Here is a 21837-nt window from a genome sequence, read left to right on the forward strand (position 1 = left end):
TTGTTGTCAATATCAGAATTATTTTGGACCATATTTGGCAGATAACTGCATTGTCTCAAACCCTCTGAATATTTAGCAGTGTTATGTGCCAATCAGGACAATTTGCGATTATACTTCATACCACGAAGGCCAAAACATCAGTGTATTTGACCAGTTTATTAATTTCCCGCAATCATTCTTCCATTGTGATGTAGAGTACATTTCCATGAAATTAACAAACCTTTACAACCATCTGTATGTCAAATACTGTGAAAGCTGTTATTTACAGAAGGTAATGAAGGTTTGATTTTTTTGTGATTCGTGTACCACTGTTGGGCTGCGAATTTAACAACACATGAAAATATCTCCACCTCATATTGATCACATCATATTTAGATGGACGTCGGTGCACTTACATTAGCCTCAGTCTTAAATCACAAAAACAGCATCTCACAAATATGTCTGTGACGTCCTCATTCACGAAAATATCTGTATGTGAAAACAACAGCTTTTACAGCACCACCCAAAATTCTTTGATAGTATTCATTAGATTGTGTTTAATGTCAGAAGATGATTTATTTCAAGCGCAGTTTTGCGCCATGTCATCCATCAATGGTTTTCCAAGAGTATTTGTAATATCTTGAGAGTGATTTTTCAAAAGCACAATTACTTGCATACTGTATATATCAAAGACTTGGGTGTGGCACCCGAAGTGAAAGTGATGGGAAGCAGATTTAAAAATTGGTGTGTACGTTCTTTCATCATGAGTTTGCTGCATTCAGCAAGGGTATTGTGATTTTGGAGAATGCCTTGTATTCAAGTTGTTGACGTAATTCAGTTAGATTTTGTTTGGCTTGTAATTTGGAGTTTGAGGAACTGTTTGTCAAGCGAGGAAAAAATTATTTGAAAAGATTTGGATGTTTATTGACGTAACAAATTTAAGCGAACTTGGCCTAGATGTTTCAAGCATGCTTGAGCAAGCATATTGTCAGATTCGCTGATTGTGAAATCTGTCAATAGTGGTCATGTATTTGCATGTTTTTTATTCCATAGGAATGGAAATTAATGACATAACATAGATAAAAATGATACATATTGGTATTAGAAATGATATATAAATTGTCAACTGTTTAATACCACATGTTTTCAGGGCAGTCTCAGAGATGAGAAGGGTTGGATTTCCATTTTGATGATGAAATTACCATGTATACTACAGAGATCAATAAAGTTTAAGATTGAATTTGTCAATCTACTTCATATGGAGTTTGCTGAAAAAGCACAATTGTAAATGCATATCATATATATGTTAAACTTGCTTTTATTTTTTGGTTTCCAGGGTGTGTATAATTACACCTACAATGTACTGGTAGCTTGAACCTCAGAAATCTCCATTTTTGAGGGCAGAATTTCCTTTTTGAGAAGGTAACATTGATGTTTTTCCCAGCACTAACCTGCTAGAGAGGTGTGCTGATGCAATATAAGGATTTTTTTCCCCCCTGCATTACATTACATGCATTGTGCACACTCAGGATGGTGAGCAGGTGGAATATTAACGTCCATTCAAGCAGGCATGCCAGACATTGTATGCATGCGTGCTGAAGGTCTTATCCACTTAGACCAGGAGTCCTCCTCTGTCGTTGTTGTTGTTGTCATGTTTTCATTTTTATTTCCGGCCCGCTCTGATGGCTCCCATACCCTAATAATGGTTGCGTTAACGCTTTACCAACTGCCAGTATCCCTGCCACATCCCATCCAGTATTGATTGCCAACTAGGTGTATACATGTAGCTCCATCGTCATCCCCAGCCACTCTCTCAGAGTGGCTGTGTCGACCGGCACCTCAGTCATAATCCCTGCTCGACATCCAGTAGCATGATTTATGGACGAATGTGTGGTATACACCATTACTCTATGTTTGTATCAGGGAGGTGCTACGCACCTCCCTGTTTGTATTCTGCTTAGACCAGTTTCCTGGCAGGGTATCAATCCAATGGCACCACACACTTTACATCTATCTGTTAAGTCTCATTTGAGACAATAACGCAACTAAAGGGGAAATAGCATTCAGAGCTTTGTGCCTGTAACAACTGTAAGCTTGATGTGGGTAATAATGACAAGATTTTTGCATATTAAAGTCTGTAATTGAGGCTAACCAAGCAATTTACTATAAGGGGATGATAATGGAACACTAATGAGTCATGTACAGGTTTCAAGTAAAAGTACATGGAAAATTTTAAGCTGTCTTTAAATTTGCCAATTACATGAATTTGCAAAATTAACAAAAATTGTCACCAATAATACGAATGCCCTGTACACATGTATATTATCTCCAAGGTGGGATATTGCTAAATTTTCTCATGAAGAGGGATAGCACCGTACAGTAGGTCTATTTCCCAATATGTCACTGTGCTTCTTTACTGTGAATTTAACCATGTGCGAAATTGTCTTACAAGTCCCACTTTGCAAAAGGGGGTATGCATGAAATATTACACATTTCATAATTACACATTGAGGGCACTAGTGGGAATCACCCACACAAGGTACAGAGTGTACACTAGGTACAAGATACCGGTAGTTGTAATTGTACTGTTGCTTGAATGACATGATGTGTATTCAGTACTTGCTTTATGAAATGATAAAGCAGATCCTTGTCCACCAAAAATTAATATGTCATCATGTCTGGACTATTGCACGTGTGTTGAGTGCATCATTGGAATGTTACCATGAGAAGGGTTGTCGCGGTCATGTTGGGGTGATGTCAGGGTAATGTTTAGGCGATGTAGGGGTAATTTACCCTAGCTGGCTAGGGCAGAATTTTGCAAAAGTATTACGGCAACAATGTCCAAGCAACGCTTTGCTTGGACCGTCTTAACAGGCAGGGTTAAAAAAAGGATTGCCTGGATGTTGTTGAGGTAACTCTGGTTTGAAAGGCTGTGTTAAAACGGGGCTTTATTGTGGAATGGTGAGGCGTTGCTGCCCCTGGGAGGATTGTCTGGAATAAATTTTCAATGATGAGCATTTGCATTGGCAAAATTATTTCTGAAAAGCATGGCAAACTACTGTCAGAGTTTTTATAAAGCAAATCATGCACTTTGGAGATGGAATGTTTGTTTTGGGTTTGTCAGGGAACGTGAAGGTAGTTGCCTAGCAACTTCCGAAGGATGTCTTGAGTCTGAAAAGTAATTAAGGCGTCTGTTTGCTTGCAATGTTAATGCCACTTTTATAACATTGTCGTACCCATAAATTGAGGGCCTTACTTGTGATGGCAGTGAGATGATTTCAAGGTCGGTTGATTCTTCATAAGATGAAAACTACTTTCATCAGACGCTTTGAGCGTGGCAGAATGTGGAAAATAGTTCCCTTTTCACCTTATGTAATTAGGATGTGTGCCAGCGGCCAGTATGATTTTTGCTTTTTTATATGTATGCACAGACTCTAAGAATTTCCCATAACTCTCTTTTCCTATGTCATATTTTGATAACACTCTACAACATCTTTGTCTGTGATAGTAGTATTCTTATTTGTGAAAGTCAATGTGAACATCAATCATAGTGGGATGTGAAGATTAGTCAATTCTTTGATCAAATGCATGCATGCTAAACACACATCTACACCAGTGCATCTCCCTCCCTGCTCCCCCCCCCCCCCCCCCCCCCGTCTCGCAATCTCTTTCTATCTCTCTGTTGTATTTGTAGGAAGATATGATTGCAGGATGTGATATATATATAACGAAGAATAAACCGGTAATGCAATATTTCGCCAATATAGAGTTTATTGAGCAACTCAAATTTATGATATCGACATACTATGTACTCATCAGCGTACCATAGGTTACAAAAATAAGTTAAAGAGCGCTCCAGCAATTAAATTGTTTCATGTTGTGATATCGACACACGTAATCATAAGTTCCAAAAATAGGTTGAATAGCGCTCAAACAATTAAATGACTCAGAATACAATAATCATCGGTAGGAAGAAGTCGATATAATAATTCCTGTTAAGAAACAGTTCATTGTCTCACTGAAATCTAAACAGATTTGAACATACCTATGGTACGTTGATGAGTACATAGTATGTCGATATCATAACTTGTGTTAATACAAAGTAATTGAACACCATTGTTACGTAATAAGCTTGTCAATGTCCTCCTCCTTATGCGTGGGGTGCCTTGACTACATTGCGTCTACATGGCAACATCATTGTAAAGGGTACGCACTCGCACAGCAACCAATTCTGTGTATATGAGTGCGCGCTCTTAATGTTCAATCTATGTTTTGTTTTGACATTGACATTCCGCGTCGAGACTCCTGAAGAAGGTGGATGGAAGCCACCGAAAATTTGAGTTGCTCAATAAACTCTATATTGGCGAAATATTGCATTACCGGTTTATTCTTCGTTGGAGCCAATACGTGAATTCGCAACATATATATATATCTGCTAGTCTTTCTCTCCACCTGTTCTCTCTCTCTCTCTCCCTCTCCCCTCCCCTCCCCCCCCCCCCCACATCCTTCCCTTTCAGCTAATGAGAGGCTCTTAGCAGTCAAACAAGGAATTATGCTGCCGCTGTTTGTGTAGTAATTGGCCATCAGGGGAGAGAAAGTGTGCGGTGAATAAATTTGGGCGAAATTGTTGCTTTGTGGCTCAGAGGCAAGAGCGTAGTGACACACGAAATCCCTATTGAAATTCGGAGCAGCTTGCTGAGGGATATTGATTTTTTTTTTCCCCTGCAAAACTGCTTTTGTATTTACCAGCATATGCCCGCTTTGAAAGTCATAACCTATACAGGGTCTGCCAACCAATTACCATTACACCATCATTTTCTAATTTTAGCCCTCCCCTTAAAGAAAAGAAAAACAAAACAAACAGTGTGGAGTAACTGAACACAATTCAGTGGTATTGGTTATAACAATGCTTATGTACACAGAGTCTTGTATTCTTGTTCATGGTATGTTTTGCCTGCTGTTCTGTAATACAAAATGTTGAAATTGGGAAGATGATTACATTAAAATCTTCCTTGATATATAAGTTCATTTTTGTGTTTTCTTTGTCAAATGTGTTTCATTTGGGCATTTTAAACATATCTTTCAGGTTTAGGCATTATTGACAAAATCTTCATTGATGATAAAAACAATACATAATTACTTCAAGTCACTGTTTGCTGAGGTATTTCGTGAAATGGATTAATCAGTTAAAGTAGAATCAAATTTCCAAATAGAAATACATAGAGGTTACTGAGAGATGAGCAGATTACCTTTGGTTGAAAAAACTTTCGGTGGGAACTTTATGAATAGACCTGACATTCTGTTGTAATTCTTAATTTGTTAACTCATTCTGTGCCAGGAACTTTGCACAGTGCGTACAGTGCTGAAATGCTATGTATTTTGTATGCCAATCGGCACTCAAAGCACACAAACAGATAAAGTCGGGTGCCAGGACCAAAAGCAGCAAGAATTCAAGAAAACAAGTCTTCATTGGTAAGATCATGGATTCACACTATGCTGTGATTTATATTAATTTGAATGAGTTCAAGAGGAATCTCAAGCAAAGCCTTTGCAAGCATTGACAATTTAAAAGTAGAATTTTAGTTTTAATTCTTTATCATTTTACAGATACCTAGTCGATAATCCTCTAAAGAAACGAAAAACATTCACTCAAAATTCATCAACAAATTTTCAGCATTTACCCTCTTTGTTTATACCAGTAGCCAGAGTGACTCCAAGATAATGTTAACCTGTTGAGGAGGCTAGAGTCCCGAGTATACTCGGGCAGGTGTCTATGGGAAATGCATGTTATAGCAAAATCAGCCCATCCTCAACGGGTTACGGGATTGGTATAGTTTTGGATGACGGATTAACCTGCATTTGACTGTGAGATACAAAGTAGCAAACAAAAATGCCGAGTCTCGGTGATTCTATGCAGGAGACTACCTGGAAAATTAACTATTTCTTCAAGCCCTGGCTAAAGCTTTTGAAAGCCTCTCTGATGTGGGGAATTATCATCGCCAATTGAAATTGCTGTTACACTCGAGTATCTCCCCAAAAGCTCTCTTAGAAGCTTTGATTTCCGATTCTGATGTATGTGAATGTTTGCAGCCCTCTCGCAAAATCCAGCTGCTATTGCAGATTCGTTGCATGGAAATTGGCAATTTTCATGTTAGAAAATCCATGTTTAGCTGCTGTATAAGAAAAACTTTATGAAACTTTTACAAAACTTTGCTGTTGGCACTTTCACTCGATGGAGCTGGTAGATTGTTCTTCTATATTTGCAGGAAGGCCCCTGATTATCTTTGAAGAAATACCGTGATGATTATTAAAGGTATGGTATTGTATTGGTTGAGGTGAAAATTCAGCATGTAACTTTTTGTGAGAGACTTAGAAACCACTTCATGAAATGTTAAAATGCATACAATTCTGAGAGGAATTCAAACTTTATTTGATGACTATCGGTTTTGAAGTGGCTGAGATATCCAAAAAGTAAAGTAAAACAAAGCAAGTTTAATGAAAGGGCGATGCGACATTTTATTAGGATGGCTTTGTTTTGGATATCTCAGCCCTTTTAAAACCAATTTTCATCAAAAAAGCTTTGAATTTATCTTAGAATTACTGTAAGAGTGGAAATGTTCGCGGTGTTGAAATTTTCCGCGCATTTCACGCAACCCGAAAGTAGCGTGAAAATAAAAGCACGTGAATATTTCACTTTTACAGTACATACTCTTTCTGATTTCATAAGAGGTTATTTCTCATTATCTCAAAAAAATCATCGTCAAAAGACATGGAAACCTGTAGCACCATCTGAACCAAAACTGTACCATCCCTTTAAGTAAGAGAGCGGCAGGTTATTTAAACATAAAGACAGTTAATCATGATAGAGTTGAAATTGAGAGAGTTGACAGTTAAAAAGGAGGAGAGTTAAATGTAAGGAGGATATTTAAAGGTAAAAAGAGTTGAAAATAAAAGGTATGCTTTCTGGGATGGGTATTCTACTGCAGTGAGGCATCCATGGTACATTATACAGCTAAGATCATTTATTTGCACTCTTTTAAAGCTGCTTTTGCATTTATTAGTCCAAACATGCAATGTTTAGGAACCATTTCAGAACGTTTTTTTTTTTCTCACTGACTTTGATAAACTCAAGGGTGTTTCTAAGAAGTACATTGTAGTTTACTAATAAACTCACCTAACTGCTTGCTCAGTGCAAGTGTGTTTTAACTTTTCATTTAGTCAGGCTGATGTTTCGAGTAAATGTTTTGACATGTTGGGACTTCATAAGGTAATTTTGTCATCTCCACTTGTAGAACCACATTGGCAGAGTGGGAAAGAAGTGTTTTCACTTTTCAAGAACAGAAAAATAGCGAGGTCCTGCCTTGGATGTGATACATGCACTTGAGGCAATATTTTCACAATTATTAGTACAAATGTGACCCTGCACCACAAAACAAACAAAAAGTCGCCAGACATGGATATTTATTAGAGGTCAGATTCTGAAAGAGCAGACTCTATGCTTTAAATTGACATATAACTCAATTCAAATGGACTCTCCTAACCTATCTAGATATTGGAAAGAAAGTATACACCCTGGATAAGTGTGAACTGAGAAAAGAGGCTCTGAAGAACAGGGTCTATTCAAGCGTTTAATCGCGCTAGCTGTGCGATAAATGGAACAAATAACAGGATGATCACCACCAGAGCAACAACAATGAAGGGATTAACAGATTAAGCTGAAATTGTGCATGCATTGTTAAAACATCCTGTTAATGATCAATGCCAACTTTCAAAGCAGTAACTTTATCCCTTCTAAAGTTATTGGAGTTTAAAGTGATGAGCATGAACAGGTTTTTAAGAAATGAAAAGAGGACTCTTTGAGAAACACCTAATCACATTATTCCACTAAAAAGTGTTCCAGAAAAATTGCTAATAACCCAATTTCCATTTCGTTTTATGATCCCAAACTTAAATATGATGTAGAAGAAGACTCGCTCTTTCAGAAAATATGAAAAAGTCAAGATTGGCTAGGTTGACCTATTTCACCTATTTACAGCTCTCACACAAAATTAGTGCATGCGACTTTTTGTTTGTTTTGTGATGCACGGTCACAAATTGTATCACAAATGTCAGTCAACTTGTGAAATTCCTGAAAATAAAAACACTGTGAAATCAACCACAAAATCAGCACATCAGTTTGCTTGAGGCCATCTTTGGGAAAACTGGAAAAGTTGTTTCCAATTGGAATTTAAAGGCGCTTTATTAGATTAAAAAAATTGCAGGAGCATCAACATACTGTTTTTATGAAATACTGAAGCAGAACCTGATCAAATGATTGGTTGAGAGTGAACATGTGACCAGATTGCCTTACACACATTATTTTGTTTAGGACTAGTCAATAGTAAAGTATAATGACCGGTCATTAACTCTTTCATGTTGTGATTGTGACCAGGCAAGACTTCATCACTTTATTTTAATACTCATGAAAATGGTTGCCATGGAATTTGTTAAAAACACCTGCACTTGGAAATTCTTTTGATGAAAAGGATCTGATTCATCATGGTATAAAACAAATAAAACACATAATTTTCTTTAATTAGTATAATTACCCACACTTGATACCTTCAAAACAGTCCAAACAGTGCATGCACATGTACCCTTGCCTATCTTCGAGTGGTGACTTGCTTGGGTAATTATTCTTATTAATACCTGCACAGACGTGTATTATTTGTATTGATATTCACAATCCAGTTGCATGACATCACCATTACTCTCAATGAAGCTTGCACATAATTATAAGGTTATATGACTTATCAAAGAGCAGTGGGGGGGGGGGGGGGAGTGGGAGGGGATGCACAAACACACACACATACACACAAATGTACTATTACGCATAGTTGTATTGATTATGCTACACACCATGTGTTATTTCTCTCACTAGATGTGCCATGAAAATGACTCTATTATAAATCATCCCCAGTTTCTTCCATGTCATTTTCTCTCCGCAGTTGAATATACATCATATGATAGTAGTGAGGTCAGAGTAAATACTCGTTTCTGCACAACCTGGGAGATTATGAAAGGATGAGATAGAGGGATGCCAAAAAAATGCATCTATGCAAATCTTTTTTAGGGGGCAGGGAGGAGGGGGACTTGCCTTTACAATTAAGACAAAGTGAAATCTTCGGCTCAGCAGAAAGTATGTTACAAAGTGAAAACACAGATCCATCTTTATCTCTTGATCGAAACCAATTTTTACCTGCATCTAGATGAACTCTCGCGGCAGAATTCATAAAACCTCTTATTTTGACCCCATTGCACAATTTGTGTCACAGATTTCAATTTGAAATTGTAATTGTAAAAAAAAAAAATGTAAAAAGAGAGGGTAGATTATCAAGGAATTCCACTTCATATGAATGCCCCAGTTAGGGTTGATGAATGTTAAAAGATCTTTGATATATGGCATACTGGCAGGACAGGTCTTTAGTGATACTTTTAGAGCCATGTTTTCCATCACCTTACGAACAGAAATATTGACCTCATTTTTTGTGTCATCTTTATATGTTAAAAATTCATATGTGAAGATAGTGCAGAGTGAACAGTGTGTGATTTTCAGAAAAACAGGGGAAAAAAAAAATCTTGTTTGCTTTCATTTTCATCATGTCCTAAGCATCTTCGTGTCATGCATTCGGTTTCATCTCATAATGATGTGACTGCGTACCCACAGCTGACAAAAAAAAAATTGAAGAATATTGACGCTTTTGATACAGATTGAAACCTTTGCAGGCACAATACTGGCATTTTGCTGGGTGATATTCTATGTCAAAATAGATGTCTTCATAAATTCTGTTATGTATTCTATAAATTGGTGACAGCTTTGGAATTCGCATGTGGAGCCTTCGTGTATGATTATACAATCTGACATAAATGCGAACAAAAAAATCAGCTAGTGTTCAAAGACAGATGGCATGTATGCCTTACACATTGTAAAATGTGCATTTTTGCCTGTCCTTGCATGGAGCTTTCACAGCCAGACTTATCACAGCCAGACTTATCACACCCATCAAGCACAGGTTTCCATTTTCCTAGTTGATTAATTGTAAAGCTTGTCTTGACAGTAAAGGAACCTCACACTCAGTAAATGTTCCCTTCAGAGATATCACTCGTTTACCATCGTTCATCACTAGGTGGCAGATGTCTCCTTGCTAAACAGTGTCACCACTTGTGCATATTTGCCCTCAGCTGCGGTTTTTCCAATAATTTGATTTTTATGCGGCCATCGGCCATTGATTTTTTTGCCCCCTCCACTCAAAATAAGAGATATGGTTTCCATTTGTGGCAGTGTTTGAGCCTTGCCTTTATACAAAGCCATCATGTCCCTGATAAACACTGCGGGCAGAACCTGTAAATTTGTACAATCAGAATATTTACAGATATTTTTTTGTGTCTTAGAACATTAGACAGATCTCCTTAAAGACAGTGAGCAGCTGCATTATCCATATTCATTTGCATAAAATGATGTGGAAACATAGTGTGGATAAAGCTAGAAGTCATGCACAGCATGTGTGTTTGCAAAAATTTATCTGTGTCATGAGGTGAAGTGGTCCTGCCTTTGATACATCCAACTGGACCCCATGGAAGACCAGATATTGCAGCTGAATATGGGCTATCCAGCCATCTTCTCAGATGGAAATGAAACAAGCAAAAGGCAAATATCAGTCAAATCTGATAGAAGAATTGAAATACTGGTCCAGGGAATCTCGGAAATGAACTTGCCGTCAGTGAAAGAGAATGAGGTTAAAGACATTAGAGTCTAGACAAGGTGAGTTGTATGTGACAAACAACAAGAAGGAGGATATGACACTGAAAGATAGAAAGAAAAAATAATCCAATATGGCTGCCCGAGGCTGCAGATATTGCAGCTAAATATGGGCTATCCAGCCATCTTCTCAGATGGAAATAAAAAAAAAAAGAAGCAAAAAGTAAATATAATATCAGCCTAATCTGGTAGAAGAAATGAAATACTGGTCGAGGGAATCCCGGAAATGAACTTGCCAGTGAGTGAAAGAGAGTGAGGTTAAAGACATTGAGAGTAGAGACAAGGTGAGTTGTATGTGACAAACATCAAGAAGAAGGATATGACACTGAAAGATAGAAAGAAAAAATAATTCAATATGGCTGCCCGAGGACAAACCGCATGGCCGTCTTGCGAAAGTGATGGCCTCCGGGTCATTTTGTAGAGATGCATCATTCCAGCCACTGAGATATGACAACTTTCCCAAAAGACAAGTTTTCTATATAATATCTCCTCTCATGGCATGTGTGCTGCAGACATTAAGCCATTTTACACTCACCACTGAGATGTGGAAAATCACTGTTCTAGGTGAAGACAATATCATGAAACTTTTGTTCGTAAGTATATAGGCTCCTACATTTTCTAATACAAAAGAAAGCCTGAACTCATGCTATACATGTTGAATGCTGCATATGATATGCGTGGCATTGCAACATGAATTATTCAATGCGATATTCCTGTTGAGTTCCCGATGACAAATCAGGGACAGTCCCTGCAGATGCATATATCGTATGTGTTCTTTATCAAACTGTAGTTCTGGCATAGATAAGGCCATTTTCACTCGGGTCAAGAAACATTGCAATGCTAAATTGCATGTACAATCATGATAACAGTAAGGTTACAAATTGGAATTATTGACTGTACACATGACTGAGGAAGACTTCATGGATTCTGTGGTTTTTAATTTTGAATTGAATTGAATTAAATTGAAAAGGTGTTTTATTCATCACTGTGGAGGGTGTTTTATTCATCAAGGTGAGGAGGTGTGGCTCCTTTTGGAGTCCCCATCAGTTATTCTTGAGCGGTAAGGAGTGCGGTTTTTCTGTGGAAGTGGTTGAAAGGTGACCATAAGCTCCACCTCTAAGACATGATTTGGAGGTCAATTTGTACACACGACTGTTTCGTTCCATAATTCTGAAGAATCGTCCACTTGAAAACACCTCCAGACCGTCATTTGAATTATGATTCGAATTACGATTCAGATCACCCTCCACGATTCCAGTTATTGCATACACAGGGCCAAAATGTGTATGATTTAGATTGGGATGCCAAAGATGCATCACTAGAATTGTGATTCAATGTGGAGTGTACTCGTAGTACGGTTGAAAAAGGATCCAAGTTCTTGTTTACCTACCACTTCTTGTTTTAATAGTAGCCTATGTTTAAAAGAGTACAAAAGTGGCAATATTTTGCAATGGTGGTCTGGAGACAGGTAATGTTCATATGTTTGCTTGGTAGAAAATTTGTGATCCCATCATAAAAAACAAACAAACAAACAAACAAACAAACAAACAAACAAACAAACAAAATGCCACACTTATAGTAAAACCAGGAGCACAAACTAGTGTGATATGATAATAAATAAACTAAAAGGTCATTTTTGTCTGAGTTGTCCAGACACTAAAAATGAGTGAAGAAGATATTCTGTACAGGTGTACATATTTGATCGTCTGTGTGGGCTAATGAAGTGTGTGTGTGTGTGTGTGTGTGTGTGTGCATTTGTGTATTTTTGTGTGTGGTGTTCATGTGTTTGAATGTCATTCGAGTGTAGGATTGTATTTGGTATTCTTCACCTTGCTGTTTGCTCTTAACGTGGAAAATTGCGCCGCAAGAAGGGATTCTAGTGCCAGTATCATTAAATAGAGAGTGTGTCTTGCAGTCTTTTTATTGGGAGCAAGAGGCCTGCACCTTTAGACTACATGCGGGTGAACCAGCATTGAGTATGCACATTTTACATTGTGCATTTTTTAGATGCTCCCTGCAAGATGGGTTATGAAGTGGCATGGCGCTCCCCTGGGTCTGTTTCGGAGTGCCCTGGATAGCTCCCACCGATCAGTAATGTGATTCCGGACTGCTTCACCTGATGGTGTTTTGTTTCTGCTGCTTCGTTGTTTTTCACCGGATGTTATTCTTTCCCATGTTTGGATCAGTGTTTTCAGCATTATGTGTATGCATGTGTTTGTAGGTCTGTATGTGTGTGTAAACTTGTAGGCCTATTTCTATCTATTAAAAAAAAAAGTGCATATATGTTGTGTATTTGTGTGTGTGCACGTTAGTGTGTAGGTTAGTGTGTATGTGATGCATGTATACTTAACTGTCCTTCTGTTTTCTACATTGGTGTTGAGCTCTGCATCTTGAATAAAGGCAGTAGTTCCTCTGCCGGGGTTACAGTCTCTTCTCTCTCAGTAGGATTTCAGAGGTGCCTTTATAGACCCAGTTTTGGTGCAGTTAAAAAAAAATGGTATTGTTCATGTGTATTTCAGGCATAACTGGCGGGCTTCAGTATGCCTAACAATAATTTACTTAATACACACTGACGTAGCAGTTCACCTGAGTCATTGTACGTGTAACCCATTGGATCATCATTTCTTCTTATTTTGGAAGCCCATATGTGTCTGACTGTAAGGTTACAGTGTTTTAAAACTGAATAAGTCTGTAATTGGTGGTAGCCCTCATTTTCCATGCAATCTGTATAAAATATATTCCAGGTTTTCAAACATGAAATGGTCACACACCAACTTGAAAGGATGGCAATATGCCACAAATGTTTGACATGAATTACAACAGTTACCGTGTGGTACATAGTCAGTCTAGCGTATGTTTATCAGATGATTTAGATCCCTTTTTAATCTCATTGAATGTCTAACGACATGAATTCAAAAAAGGGTTCAATTCATTTGATGCCAGAAACTAGTTTCCATGGCACTGAAGCCTGGATGCCTATTCTGGAAAAAAAAAAGTCATCTTTAGATGACTTTGATGGAAATGGCTGCATTCTCACAACGTAGACTGTGGCAATCTATCTCCCCCATCTCTTAAACATTGTCTGTCTCCTTGAGAGTTTCACACCGTCAGAGAAACTCATTTGTAAATGTGATTTTGAAACCGCAATTTAGATACTGCATTACGTACCTAATCAGGCTGTTCTTATGTGAAAGCAAATGTGAACCATGTCTTTCACAAACACCTTTTTTTTCAAATCACTCACGACTTTGTGCCACCTGGGGTATATTCTCATCAAGTTTTAATTAATTCTTGGTGCCCGTTTGCAGTATGAATAGTCTGACCTCTTGAATACGCATGATTGAGAAGTTGGACCTCTTGAATATGCTTGATTTAGAAGTTGGAGCTCAGCTTTACCTCCTATATTCACCATGATGTTAGCCTTGTCAAAGCTGCTGTTACACTGTAGCACTGACAGTGGTTGTGATTATTATTCATAGCAGGAATAAAGGCTAACCCACGCACCACTCCTCCCGGATCATTCAGACACTGAATGATTCAATAAGTCACTTCAACCAATTATGTTGCTCAATTTACCCTATCGATTGTCAGTGCGAAATATGTGTAGTGCTCTGCCGATTGGTTGTGATTTTTGCGACCAATAGAATGTTCGGAATGAAAGTTGGTAATTCAAAGTTGCATGGTTGACCAATTGAGGACGAATCTCGAGTATACTCAGGCCGGTGTCTATGGGAAATGCGTGTTGTAGCAAAATCAGCTCGTCCTCAATGGGTTAAAGAAGTTACAATTGTACCTCTTTGGAGACTCGGTACTGTACAGTGGCTAAATCCTCTGTTACTCTGAATGCGTGTGGAAGCATATTTTAACCCAATGAGGACGAGTCCCGAGTATACTCTGGAAAGTGTCTATATAGGAAATTATGCGTGTTCTAGCAAAATCAGCCTGTCCTCAATGGGTTAAAAGCTCGTTTACAAACAAGTTCTTCGGTACATCTGAAACCCCTCCTTGTCTCCCCACACATCTCTTGGCGAGTGCGGGACAGGACAGAGGGGGCTGCCCTGCTTCTTCCCCTGTCGTTAACGCTCGCGAGCCCTGCCCGGCAAGTACGTAGCTGTAAGCAATTGCTTTGGCAGCGTGCCAGATCTAAAGGTCAAATCTCGTTGCAGCAGAAGTGGAAAATGCTGATACTGTTACCCTAGTTTCCGGTCCCACGTTGGAGAAATGCGATAGCCATCGCCCTAAGCTTTGGAGCGGAAAAAACAAAAACGCAGAAAAACAGAAAATGTGGAGAAAACCTAGCCAGCGAGAGTCTATAAGATGTAGACATGATATGTTTGTTTTCGTAGGTGGTGCATTGTATTTCTTTGCTGAATATTGTTGAAGATCATATAATTGTAGTCAACCAAAGAAACATAACAAAGTTCTCAGGACTGACAGTTTTCTTTTGTTGTAATCAAAATTTTGTGATAGCCGAACAGTAAAGTATACAAAGATATGAAGATAATAATTGTGAGATCTGAATTTTCACTTCGTTCTAATAAGAAATTTGTTACAACCGTGTCCGTTATAACGGGACTGTACTGTACATGCATATTAGTATAGATGTGTTCAAAAGACACACACACACACACACGCACATGCACACACGCACACGCACATGCGCACACGCACACGCACACAAACACACACGCACAGAATAATACTGGATGCATAAGACAGTATGTTTGCTTGTGAGTCATGTTGAGCACAGTGTTCTAATTAATTTATGAACACTGAGTGGTGCAGTGGGAATAAAGACTTGTTGAAATGAAACTCAGACAGAGACGAGAGAATGAGTGAGAGGAAGAGAGGACCATAAATTTTGGCTGGGCTAACATCATCTCCCGTTCTCAGTTATATGAGGATGGCTCCCTAGAGAACATGGAAGAGTCATCCCATGAACATTATGTGCGTTTGGAATTTCTCAGAGAGTGAGGGAGAACGGCACAGGATGATACTGCTCTGTGTTTCTGCATTTGCCAATTACAACTAGAATGCTGATAAAGGAACAAAGTAATACAACAGTGAGATTAAAGTTTTAGAGTAGGAAATAATGTTCAATCATAAATTGGTAAACATGAGAATGCACTACCTCTGTTCAATTGATAGACTCCAGAAATGATGTGGTGTACTGGTTGTCACCTTATTATTCGTTACTTTGTGGAAAAAGAAAAGACACTTTTGCTTTTAAAGTGAAATTCATCCCACCAGAGTCTTGAATATAAAAAACAAAACAAAACAAAAAACAAAAAACAAAGCGCAATCGATGCTTTCCTTTGTAGGTTATCATCAATCTAGTCACCATGGTTACCATCTTTTTTTTTCCCCTCCCTACCCGCATCCTTTGCCAGGTGAGCTGGGCAACCTTGGAGGAGATGGAGAAGGCAACGACAAGGATGAGGAGGAGGCAGCCCTGATTGAGGAGGCCAGGAGACAGCAGGAGGAAGACAGGAAGGCCCGCCATGCCAAGATGGAGGCCGAGCGGGAGGTTGAGCGGGAGCGCATCCGAAACAAGGTCGGTGGCTGCTGCAGTGACCTGCATTTTTGCAATGGTGCCAGAGGCATCAAAACTTGATATGACACCGACGAAGTTTACTAGAAGTTTAAAAACAGTGACATTAATTATCTCTTTTGCATGATAAATGCTAATGAATGTGACAAGAAGGATGGTGGTGATACTTTTATGAGGATTGACCATGTTAACCTAGATGAAGCTAAATCTGATTGATAATTATAATTTTCATGGAGGTGTAGGGGCAATTGTGTGGGACCACATTACTGAGATCAGTTGCACAATCAGCTCAAAACCAGCGGAAAGGGAACATTCCTGGCTGGAGCAGTTATCTTTTTTCATAATTTTCAGGCGAGGAAGTAGGAGTGCTACTCAGCTATTAGTCACTTGTCACATACATGAATTCAGAAATTTCATATGTGACGAGACTATACTTCTCCATGCAACTTCCAAATGCTACTATGGAAGCACACAGTGATGACAAAACTGGCAAGGAAAAGCAAGGCTAGTGTGTGTGTTAGTGTTGAACGATGACTCATCTTTTGCCATGTACTGTATACACCACATATTTCACAAGGTTTTCATTTTCACAAATTACAGAATCGGATGCTATTAGCGAATTTAACAATGCGTGAAACCATTAACTCTGATCTCATCATGAATGCGACAATGTACATGAACATTTCTTTGTTCATTACTGTACTCCCCGATCGCGAATTTAACCACTTGCAAAATTGTCGGGAAGTCCCAATTTACAAAAAATTAGACTCGCTAAATATATGGCATACAGCTGTATACAGTAATGTGAGATATGTCGCATCTGCATATATATGTGGATATTTGGTATTTTTGCTCTCTTCCTCTCATTATTCTCAGTATGGGCTGAAGAAGAAAGTGGCGGAGGAGCCGATGATGCCGGAGCCAGACGACGCTGGCCGCATCACGAGGAAAAAGAAGACTCCGGCAGAGATGCAGCAGGCACTGCAACAACAAGAGGAGGAAGAGGAAGGTGAAGAAACAGGCTACTTAGTTTTTCTCTCGCACTCAAAGCTGCAAGTTGTACTATGAAGCTGTGATGCAGTGACGTTTTTGTCCCCGCCGAACGAGTTCGAGCAGGGGACTATGAAACGGGCTCCGTACGTGTGTGTGTCCGTGTGTCCGTCCGTCCGTCCGTCCGTGTGTCCGTGTGTCCGTGCTAACGAGAGTATGCTTGTGTGGCTAGGAGAACAATAGTGCACAATAGATGGCCTTTATTCCGTCAGGCTTGTGTGGCTAAAATTTTTGCTTGTGTGTCTATTTTAACAAAAGGGAGAACAAAGGGGTAGACACACAAGTATATCACCGTAAGGTCGTCCGTGTGTGCGTCCGTGTGTGCGTCCGTGTGTGCGTCCGTGTGTGATCAAAATCTTCAATTTGCTACTTCTCTGTCATTTATGAGCCAATTTTGATTCTGTTTGCTTTATATGATAGCACTACATGGGAGCTTTGAAACTTCTACACAGAATTTCAGTCGTGACCTTTGACCTTGACCTTTGACCTATATTGTACATTTTGCTACAAAATGCTACTCCTTCGCCATTTCTAACCCGATTTCGATTCTGTTTGCTTTATGTGATGGCACTAGGTGAGGGCTTCAAAACTTCTATACAGAATTTTGACCTTTGACTTCTTTGACCTTTGACCTTGATTTTTGACCTGTATTGTTCATTTTGCTACAAAATGCTACTCCTTCGCCATTTCTAACCCTATTTCGATTCCGTTTGCTTTATGTGATGGCACTAGGTGAGGGCTTCAAAACTTCTACACAGAATTTTGACCTTGATTTTTATACCCCCGCCAAACGAAGTTTGAAGGGGGTATATAGGAATCAGCGGACGGTCGGGGGTATATAGGAATCAGCGGACGGTCGGGCGGTCGGTCGGGCGGTCGGGCGGTCGGGCGGTCGGTCCGTTGCAAATCTTGCGTCGCGAACTACTTCCTCAGTTTTCAACCGATTCCCATAAAACTTGGCACAGGTGTGTGCCTTGGGTTGTAGATGTGCAAGACGTATTTTTTGACAGTACCCAAAAGTACGTTGCCATGGTAATGGCATATTATGGGCAAAAATGGGTACAAATCTTGTGTCGCAAACTCCTCCCACAGTTTTTGATCAATTTTTATGAAATTAGGTACAGATGTTCATCTGAATATGTTAATGTGCAAGACACATATTTCCGCAGTGGCAAAAAGTGCGTTGCCATGGTAACGGCATGTTATTGGTAAAATATAGGGCAAAATGCTTCATGGCAAAACTGCTTCATCAGTGTTCTTCTAATTCTCATGGAATTCATATTGAATGTTTGTCTTAGGATATAGGTCAGCATGACACATTTCTTGACAGTGACAAAAAGTATGTTGCCATGGTAACAGCTCACATATTATGAGCCAAAATGATGGAAAATTTTGTCTTGCAAACTACTTCCTCAGTTTTTGCCCAATTTCCATGAAACTTGGTACAGATGTGTGCCTTTGGTTGTAGATGTGCAAGACGCATTTTTCGACAGTACCCGAAAGTATGTTGCCATGGTAACGGCATATTAATGGCAGAAGATCAAGGAAAGATCTTGCGGATTTAACTACTTCCTCAGTTTTTTGACCAAAGCTTATGAAATGTTGTTTTGACCAAAGCTTATGAAATGTTGTTTGGCGGGGGTATAACCAGTCGCTGTAGTGACATTTCTAGTTTGACCTATATTGTACATTTTGCTACAAAATGCTACTCCTTCGCCATTTCTAACCCGATTTCGATTCCGTTTGCTTTATGTGATGGCACTAGGTGAGGGCTTCAAAACTTCTACACATAATTTTGACCTTTGACTTCTTTGACCTTTGACCTTGATTTTTGACCTGTATTGTTCATTTTGCTACAAAATGTTACTCCTTCGCCATTTCTAACCCGATTTCACTTCTGTTTGCTTTATGTGATGGCACTAGGTGAGGGCTTCAAAACTTGTACACAGAATTTTACTTTTGACTTCTTTGACCTCTGACCTTGATTTTTGACGTATATTGTACATTGGCTACAAAATGCTACTCCTTCGCCATTTCTAACCCGATTTCGATTCTGTTTCCTTTATGTGATGGCACTAGGTGAGGGCTTCAAAACTTCTACACAGAATTTTGACCTTTGACTTCTTTGACCTTTGACCTTGATTTTTGACCTATATTGTACATTTTGCTACTAAATGCTACTTCCGGCGGGGACATATATTATGCACCGCGTAATTTCTACTTTTCCTTGTTTGTATTCAGACTAGATACGCTCTGATAAATGCTGATGTGTCTGTGCTTGATGTGATGTGTGGTAATTTCCAGATCAATGCTTAGGCTTTTAAAGCTGTGTGATGTTCTTCATTTAGATCTTGAGGTTTTCTGCTAAGGTTTGTGAAAAGCATAAAAATTAACATTGTAATCGCCTATGTATATTACAAATTTAAAGGGATTGTATAGTCTTGGTTGAGACCAAATATCAGGTTTCCAACATTTTTTTTATAAGACAATGAGAAACCTCTTAACAGAGCATGTAATTCCAAGAGGTATTTAACATTTATTTGATGAAAATTGGTTATGAAATGGCTGAGATATCCAAAAAAGAGCGATCCTAATAAAAGGAGGGACCCACCTTTTATTACAATCACTTTGCTTTTCCTTGTTTTTGGATATCTCAGCCATTCCAAAACTGACTTTCATCAGATAAACTTTGAATTTGTCTTAGAATGATATGCTTTTTACTATATCCATAAGTGGTTTCTTGGTATCTCGCAAAAAGTTAAAAGCCCAATCCTCATCTCATACTATCCATCCCTTTAAGAATCCAGAAAATATGACTTCTTGCTCACTGAAGCCATAGTGACACAATAGGGATTAGGATTAATCTCTCTTCATTGATAATTACTAGAAGTTTTAAAACATCTATGCCAATTGGCACACAAAGATTCCATCCAGTTTGCCAATTGGTGAACAAAGTACAGTAATGCTTAAAAGTTCAATTTGTACATTTTGATTTATTGAAAATATGATACACTACGCGAGTTGCAATGGTGCTTGTCATCACTATGAGAGTTTTGTAGTTTTTTTTTTGTTCCTCTCCTTTCAACTCCTTTTCTCCCTCCACTCTCCTTCTCTTCCTCTACTTCCTCCTCACTTTCATCCTCATCCTCTCCTTCCTCCTCATCTTCTTCTTCCTCCTCGTCGTCATCATCCTATCCTCTTCTTCTTCCTCCTCATTCTCTTCTTCATTCTTTCTTCCTCCTCATCCTCTTCTTCTTCCTCCTCATTCTCTTCTTCATTCTCTTCTTCTTCCTCTTCTTCTTCCTCCTCATCCTCTTCTTCTTCCTCCTCATCCTTCTCTTCTTCTTTCTCTTCTTCTTCCTCTTCTTCTTTCTCTTCTTCTTCCTCTTCTTCTTCCTCTTCTTCTTCCTCTTCATCATCCTCTTCTTCCTCTTCTTCTTCCTCCTCATCAACCTCTTCTTCCTCCTCATCTTACCTCTCATCTTCCTCCTCATCATCCTCTTCTTCCTCCTCATCCTCCTCTTCTTCATCCTCTTCTTTCTCATCATCCTGTTCGTACTCTTCTTCCTCCTCCTTCTCTTTTTTTTCCTCCTGCATTTCTCATTTTTGTCTTTTCTTCTCCTTTCTCCTCCTCCTCCTCCACCTCACCCTCCTCTGCATCCACTACCTCATCCTCCTCTTTATCCTCCTGCCCTCTTTCTCAACAATGAAGTTTTTTTCCCTCTCTCTTCTCATTTCCTCTCCATAATTTGATCTCTCTGTGTTTGTCTCTCTTTTTCATTGTTGCAGGTTTTCTAGAGACTGTAAAAGGATACGTGGCACCATTTGCGGAAAAACTTGGCTTGGACCTGTTCAAATAAATCTTCATTGCAGATCAACTCTATGGGCCTCACTCTCACCCTCTTCTCACATTTAGAAAAAAAAATAATAATTCAGAAAGGAAAGTTCTTTTTTTTTTATTATAGCTTTCCAGGTATGAAATCAAAAAGAAATTTAGAGCAAGGGAAATAAAGCCTGATGCAGGTACAGTTTGCATTTTTCCAACGACTCGACTTCTACCGATAGAGAGCACTTTGGTTTGGATTTCTTGAGTCCTCGCAGCTCATCCGTGGCTGATTATTTTCCCGATGAGAAGTTTGATGGGCTTTTAGAAACTTTGTTTAAACATTAGAAATTGTTAAAACATTGGAAAAATACCTGTTTGTATCCATTTATGACAGTTTGAAATACGATGTCCTTTTCAGGTGAATGGCAATGACTTAACGCCGCAAGCCGACGTGATACGAAGACTTTAATTTTTTTTTAAAAATTGTCTTTCGTACAAAGTTTGTGGAGTTTCCCTTTTTTTTTTGGCGGGATTTGTGAACTCCAACATGATTTGTTAGTGATATTCACTACTATTGCCAATGATAGTATACCTAGTCAGTTGCCTCTCTTTTAGTCTCCATACTATGCATCT

General features: G+C 38.9%; 1 protein-coding gene across 2 annotated transcripts in view; it reads left to right on the plus strand.

Moving 5' to 3' along the window:
- Positions 1-21304, plus strand: part of LOC139715704 (putative complexin-1) — a 64085-nt gene extending 42781 nt beyond the window's left edge. For both annotated transcript variants that reach the window (XM_071627255.1, XM_071627256.1), the window contains 3 exons: positions 16168-16331; positions 17205-17337; positions 21168-21304. In XM_071627255.1, the coding sequence (XP_071483356.1) occupies positions 16168-16331; positions 17205-17337; positions 21168-21238 (368 nt within the window). In that variant the 3' untranslated portion in view covers positions 21239-21304. The remainder of the gene's footprint in view (positions 1-16167; positions 16332-17204; positions 17338-21167) is intronic.
- The last annotated feature ends 533 nt before the right edge of the window (positions 21305-21837 follow it).

This window comes from Diadema antillarum, unplaced genomic scaffold, assembly GCF_040938485.1.
Source record: "Diadema antillarum isolate AM-2024a unplaced genomic scaffold, OU_Dant_1.0 scf00000053, whole genome shotgun sequence".
Classification (NCBI taxonomy): domain Eukaryota; kingdom Metazoa; phylum Echinodermata; class Echinoidea; order Diadematoida; family Diadematidae; genus Diadema; species Diadema antillarum.